General features: G+C 41.8%; 1 protein-coding gene across 1 annotated transcript in view; it reads right to left on the minus strand.

The window, feature by feature from the left end:
* GLRB (glycine receptor beta) overlaps positions 1-7323 on the minus strand; it is a gene marked incomplete at its 3' end in the record, with an annotated part of 49038 nt that extends 41715 nt beyond the window's left edge. Inside the window, exons 1-2 of the mRNA XM_082760190.1 lie at positions 7263-7323; positions 6184-6334 (exon numbers count right to left, since the gene is read on the minus strand). Coding sequence (XP_082616316.1) covers positions 6184-6302 — 119 coding nt within the window. The 5' untranslated portion in view covers positions 6303-6334; positions 7263-7323. The remainder of the gene's footprint in view (positions 1-6183; positions 6335-7262) is intronic.
* Positions 7324-7592: the final 269 nt, after the last annotated feature.

The raw sequence follows: 7592 nt of genomic DNA on the forward strand, positions 1-7592 counted from the left end.
AGCAGAACCCTCTAAGTTCAGCTTTGGTTTCACATTCAACATTGGACACGTTGAGGAGTGTTTATGGCATTCCTTGTTATTTTTCTGTAAGCTTGAGAAAGTAAGACTATTCATCTGCCCACCAGAGGCTACAGCCCTGAAACCCACAAAACCAGGTTAGTACAGTACTTCATCCAACCCAACTCAAACTGCTCACAGCAAGTGAATGGTGCTTGCTTGCTCCCTGCTTAGGGACCTCTGCATCCTACTGAAGTCACCACCCAAGTGACTTTTCCGCAGAAATGCCGTTCTGCTGTGTGCTGGCATCACAAGCATGCATGAAATATTATCGGCATATGATAAACAGAACTACAGACATTTGTCCACCTCAGTCCCAATGTCCCTATTTCTTTTCTAAATAAACACTGAGACGAACAAGACATAGATCTTGATAAGAGCACCATCTTGGTTAGAAAGCATAAATGGAGAGACATTTTTGGAATTTGTCTTTCAAAGATTCATCTGGTGGCGCTGGGAACAAAATGTAGTCTTAAGGTTTTCCTCACACTTAGGCTCAGGGGAAGGAATTTAACCTGCTGATCCACATTTTTTCGGTCTGCAGGCCATACATGAATTAGAGTGCTCAAGTCTGTAACTCTTCTGCACAGTTGTATTGTCTCATCACTACAGTGTTCAGAATGGAGTGAACACTGCTCACTTGAGAGGAAGAATTACTGAAAGTGAACCAACTTACCATAGTTAATTACTGTTTTACAAGATAACTTACATTTTGCTTATACAGCTTTATCTTTTACTCCCCAGCATGCTTATCCACTCTGAATACAAATTCCCAGACCTCCTGGAATGTGGCCCTGTCTGTCTGGGATCATGGCTTTCCATGAGAGTTACATGCTACAGAATAATTAAACCATTGACCAGTTGCTGTCGCTATGGGGCAAAAGAATTTTTACAGGAACCAGACCTGGGCTCTGCAATGTCTTTATCTTCAGAATGGCTGTGAAATATAACTGCCTCCACAACTAAATTCAGGCTGTTGTTTCAACTTTCTTCCATCTTCCCCCACAAAGTATATCAAACCTACCATCACATCTACAAGTGAAGATATTCACAAACCATCAACAATGTCTTCTACAAGGCAGGAATGACAACAGAGTCGATTCCACTTTCCCACCATTTACATTTGGGGGATGATTACATACTACAGATAGAGAGGCCATGTATACCCAGACACGTGGTGAGAAAAACAGTCTTTGTCCACAGGAAGGTGGAGAGGATCCAAGATATAAGACTTTGAACTTGCTTTAGTCTTTATGGGAAAAGCTTGGCACAAGCCAGCAGTTAAGCAAGAGAAATGTATAGGACAGACCTTCATACAGTTCTATGCTTTGAACACATCAAAGGCTTTTTCTCCAGTTCCACTGTCTTTTGTTGTTATTTTTTAAAATCAGCTGTTTATTGAACCTTGGCATTTGTGACTTTTCTAAACTTCTGCCCTGGCAGATGGCACAAGCCATGTTTTCTGGAGGGCTTCGAGGGCCATTTTGCAGTTTCTGAAGTAGCTGATATGCTTTATTGAACACAAGCCAAAACACGATTTGTACTCCTGCTCTGTGGGTAAAAAAAAGGCTCTGTAGATAACATACAGTATTTATTTAATCATTTACGTGTATATAAATCCCCACGTGGGAAATGCACACCAGTGGGGAGGGATGTTATTTAAAAGCAGCCTTAAGATCAAGAGAAAGGAGTGAGATTCAGTGATCAGTGCTATACTCTCAGCATTAGACTCCCTGTGGGATCATTGGCAATTAAGAGCGTGCAGGTGAACAGCCGAGTCATACTAAAACTGTAATTAACAGGGATAGTTGGGATTGTGAGCACAGTTGTAACTGATTTTGTTAGCTGCTATTTGACACACACGTCTCTTTGCTTTCTCTAACAGTCATAGCAAGCTTGCCTTTCCTTATAATTTAATTTGTCTAGAGATCTTGCAAGTGGCTTTGAGGAGAGAACTTCTGGCTTGCCAAGGACCGTGGGATAACAGCAGCAGCTGGAACACTGTAAAATAACTGAAGTATTTATTATGACATAACAAAAGGAAAAACATTCTTTCAGCAGTGCTCTTAGAAAAAAGTCACAGCTGCGTGTCCAATATGTTTACCAGAAACAGGTATTATGAGGAATTATGAGAAAGTTACGCTAGGGAAAAGTAATAGCATTAGACAAAATCTGTTTTGACCACATCTTCCATCCCAAACATGTCTGTCTATATATTTTATCCTCAACGTTAGCGCTCACCATGACTAAAATGAAGTATCTTCTTAAACTTCCTCTGCCATCTGGCAACTTTTGCAAAATAATGACAGTACTAGAAGGCAAATAATACGTACCTATTCAAAAAGCTGGCTGGGCCTGGGGCAACTGTTTAAACAAAATGCTCATTTTTATCTGTTCAAATTGCCTGAAACATTCAAATAAGCTGAATTCACATTTACAAGAAACATGCAAAGCAGTCACTCTTGTGCTTACCCTATGTGACACACTCTGATAAAGAGCTGTAGTACTTAGAAACAACTACCCATTCCATATTCTGTTCCAGGCCTTAAACTTCAAACACTATTTCACCAGAACCTGCAATGAGACTTCACTGCTCACATTTTCCATTCCCCAGGGACTGGTAGATCACTGCAGAAGCACAACAACCTGGAGTGACCTCCAAACAGTAAATAACAGTGGTAACATGGCTGATGGATGGTTTAAAACCAACAAACAGATCAAGTGGCTAAATTCATCAAGGTCATCTGCATTCAGTATAGTGAATTTCAAAATAATCTTTGTAAAGAGAATACTGTAACCCTGTTAAAGGATTTTCTTGAAGAGGTGGACCTGTCTCTTTCTTGTTTGCTTTCTTTTTTTTTTTTTAAAGATATTTTCCATGGAGACAAAAGGCAAGAGTTTTGTTACATTAAAGCTTCATATTTTATTGCACTACGCATCTGTGGCAACCAGCTTCCCAGACTTATGCTGCAAAACTCCCTGTTGTGGGCTTATAGGTCCAATATATCAATTTGTTTCTTAATCAACAAACATTCAGGCATAAGACATAACTACTCTCTGTTCCACTAGGAAAGCCTGAGGTAAGAAAGAAAATGATCTAAATTTAAGATGTGAAATTTTACATCTGTCTGAGGAAGCCTTAAATCAAGATAAGAACAAGTGATTAAGCATCAGCTTCTTGGAACACCTCAATAAAAAAGCTGGGAGAAACAGTTTCAGAAATAAATGAAAATCAGATGGCCTATCAAGCCACTGTCACACAATACGCAGAGATGCATTATGAATAATCACAAGTAAGAGGTTTTGCTCCCAGATACAAGATAGAATTTTCCTAATTGAAGGAAGTACATATCTGTTTATGAGACAATAATGAACTTTTTATGTGTTTTTTAATCAGTTTGGTTTCAGCTTTTTCTGTTACAGTTAATTTCATGCCAGAGGGGTATACTTAGCTAAAAGCTTGTGTGCTTGATATGCATAAAAATTCAGGTGTGCTCATTCTTCATACAAATTCATGCTAAAGTCCAAAATTATAATTTATAACAAGTGAGACACCAAACCAGTCCTAACACCATCCATTTCTGAATGTCAAACTAAAGAACCTAAGCAGTATTATTAGGCTCAGCATAAATCTTTCCTAGGAAATAATTTGCATACATTTTAATTCCATTATAAAATTTGTAAAGTTTGTTCTTTATGTAATTACCAGTGGTTTTTATTTTCTTGCGGAGGTAGAATTTAACTTTTCAGATGTTGTAAGGAAACAAGCAGCAATGTATTCTACAATAAAGCTTTAAGCCGTACGGCACTAGTAACCAAAGAAAATTAAAGGTAGATTAAGGTTTTAACTTTTGTATGTTTTCATTAGGAATTTGTACCATTCAATCTTATAAATGACATAAAATCCTATAAACCTTCTTGAAAAAGATAAAATGCTTTCTTTCAGAAGAATTCCTCTGTGCTTTACAAGTGAATTTTTCATTCAGCCACTTTCTCTGAGACTAATTTTGATCAACCCTCACATTGTCACTTAATTCCCACTCCACTGCATTGCGTTTTGGTTTGTTTCTGAAGAAATATTCATCTTTTTTTTTTTTTTTTTGCACAGGAAAGAAAACATTAAGAGTAGGCTTCCTCTTTTACAATGTATAGTGTCATCAACTACAGAAGTTTTGTGAAAGGCTATAAAAAACATGTTGATGGTTGAAAGTTTGTCCTCAGCAGCCTGAGTTATGCGAGCATGACAGAGCTCATTCGGATTGCTTGTTCACCTCAGAGGCTGTCTATCTGCCAGCCACAAGCCCAGTGATCCTGCAGCTCCACTACCACAAGTGACTGTCTCAAGCTGTGAACTTCAGCCAAGTGAGACACCAACAACTTGTTCGCTATTCAGAAAATGATAGAGCTCAGTGCTATGGCAATTAATTCTAACTAGCAGCACGGCACACGCGGTATGTTAAACAAACACGGGATCACACTAGGGTTTTCACAGAAAGCTTCTACTGGCTGGAATGTAAAAACTTCACCTAGAAAATTATAGCACTTACTCACCAAGTATAGTGGTGACAAATGATGTCATATTTATAGCTTGTAATATTAACTGGTATCAAGAAGAACAGAATACCAGGAAATACTGTGTTGAAGAAAAAACAAACAAACAAACACAAAACAAAACTGAAGATAAAATGCCATCAACTTTCGGAACTCTAATTAAGATCAAGTCCCAAATGAGGAAAATGCGGGCTGCTTCGCTGAGACCACGGCAGATCTGGACTCTGCTCCCAGCTGTGGAACTTCCTTCCTAAGGACTTCAGTGCTCATGTCTTTCTTGGAACCATGGTGTTTCTCTCCTTGCCAGAAGTCCTTATAGTAGCTCACACTGAAAGCTCCATACAGAGCTCAATGTAACTTCACAAAGGAGACAGAATGAATATGGGTCATTTCAAATGAGTCACAATCACATTAGAGACTTGTATCTTAATGTTTTCAAATACAAAGACATATCTCATTTTTTAGGGCCAGTATAATAAATAATGAGAACACTCACTGCAGGTAGAAACTTTCTACAATTCAATGTTACAAATAAACATCACTGTTGATACTTAAAAAGAGTGGGACTTTTAAAAGTATCATTCAAACAGTGCTTCATTCTGGATATTCCATTATTTTTTTTCTTTTCCTTGCAAAAAGTCTTTTAAATGTTAGCTAGCCAGTCTCAACTTCCAGTCTTCTTCTTTTATGGTCTCTGAAGAACTGTGTTTTAAACCTGTCTGAGACACTTCATCATTTAAGGCACATTGCTTTTCTACATGTATTCATAAATCATTATATTCCATCCATCTATTCTTCAGATATTTATACCATAACACTAAAAAGATGACCAAGGATGGCCATGGAAATGACAAAAAAGACTCTCCAAATAAAACTTTTGCATTGTCCTACGGATCAACACAAAATGTGGTGGGTGTCAGAAAGAGAAATTCTATTTAGTGTGAAGCAATAATGGGTGTCCTGAACATGGTCTCTATTCAGCTGGGCAATCATCAATCAGTGATTAGTTTTAGTTTCTGTATTTTTACAGAGAGATTGCACTATAAGGGCCTTTTTATACCAACAACCTATCCACCTCCAGAAAAAATACAGTACTGTAAATCACTGATGGAAGATGCTAAGATATTAGTTCTATTCAGCATGTAATAAGAATGTGAGTAGAACAATCCCTCTTTTACAGAACTAAGCTAACCAGAAACTGAATCTCAGTAAGATAGTATACTTGCAACACGATGCTAGACAGCGTAACATTACAGAAATACATTACTCTGTGCCCACAGATAGCAAGATACTGCATTGGAATCTCCCCCAAATATTTTTATTCATTGTTAAGAATCTGTTTACTATTGTTTAGATTTCTCTTTTCATTGAAACAAAGGACCTGTTGCAGAAGAAACAGACCGGTTGACAGAACTTTGCTATGTCACGGGTTAAGCCCTCTTCTCACTTCCACCCCCAAAATCCCTCTTTTAATGGAAAGCACCACCTTCCACTTCAATTCCCATGCAATGTCCGGTCTTAAATATATGGCAGGATCACAATCATGCAAGAATGCAAAAGAAACACGGAACGTACGATGGGCAAAGGTATTGCTTCTTTTTCCCCTTTCCTTTCTTTGAAGACTTCTCTTTGGAATATACTTCCATCCATAAGGAGAATGAGACCAAAAAGAAAACCGCTAGTAAGAACTTCATCTTGAAGGTTAAGCTTCAAAGAAACCTTCGGTCTATGGCAAGGGAAAAGAAAGAGGTTTATGTTAGTAGGGTTAACATAGTAGGTTAAACAGCAAAGGGAAACATATATGTACAAAAAGTAAACATTTTGTTTTAGAAATTCAGTTTGACACAGGAAAGTCTGTTGAGGTGTAAATCTGATATGAAACCACTTTAGGTAATTTTGTGAGTGTCAAGGAGCTTTCCAAAGTTACGAGAATCACAGCGAGGAACGGATTTAAGTGCGAGTCCAGTGTATTGAAGACATAAATGTGATGTGATGACCTTCAAAGGCTGCCTAACTCAAAATCCCCAGAAATGTGGAAGAGAATTCCTCACCAAAGTACCATCTATCGGCTCCATTAAAGGTGGCCAACCAGCCTTTGAGAAGCTAGAGAACTGAGAGGCCTCTTGACCTCTGCACACCTCAAACAGCAACAATTTCAACGCCGGTTACGAGAAAGGGTTGCAAATTTAATTTCATGGATGAAATTACCCATAGATGACTACTTTGCACGGACTGTAGATGCGGCATCAGCACTAAATGGGATCTGCAAAGGCGGCTTCTGGGCACAGCCCGGAGCCCTGGGCACTGCCCCACTGCACCCAGTCCCACCTGGTGATGCCCCAGGGGCTGCTGCCCCCCCAGCCCCCGACCACCACCACCCCCGGGCTCCTTCCACGCCTTTCCTACGGGCATTCCCAGGCCCCTTCCTTAGGCCAGGGGCACTGGGGGCTCCCTCAGCGCCAGCCGCATTCCCCTTCCCAGCCGCTCCCCGGAGAACGCCAGCCCCTCTCCCCGCGCCGCCCGCAGGCAGCGCCCCGTCCCCGGCCCCAGCCGGCGGGGTCCCGCCGCCCCCTCCCCGCTCCCTCGCCCCCCGGAGCCTCCCCCGCCGCAGCGGCCCGGCGCTGGCCGAGGTGCTGACGGGGCCCTGCGCTCACCGCCGAGCCGAGCCGAGCCGAGCCGAGCCGGGCAGAGCCGGGCAGAGCCGGGCAGAGCCGAGCGGGGCCTCCCGATGCGGGCGCGGGGCGGAGCGCAGGAGCGGCGGCTGGCAGCGAGCCCTGCCTCCGGCCCTGCCTCGGCGCCCAGTGAGCATGTGCGGGGCCGCGCCGCCCAGCACGGCTCGGGCACGGCTCGGCCCCGGCGCACCGGGCACTGGGGTTGTTCAGTCTGGGGACAGGAGGGTCAGGGGAGGCTGTGTTGCTCTCTGCAGCTACCTGAAAGGAAGCTGTGGGGAGCTGCGGGTCGGCCTCTTCTCACAGATAGCTAGT

The sequence above is a fragment of the Aythya marila genome (assembly GCF_965140915.1).
Source record: "Aythya marila genome assembly, chromosome: 4".
NCBI lineage: Eukaryota > Metazoa > Chordata > Aves > Anseriformes > Anatidae > Aythya > Aythya marila.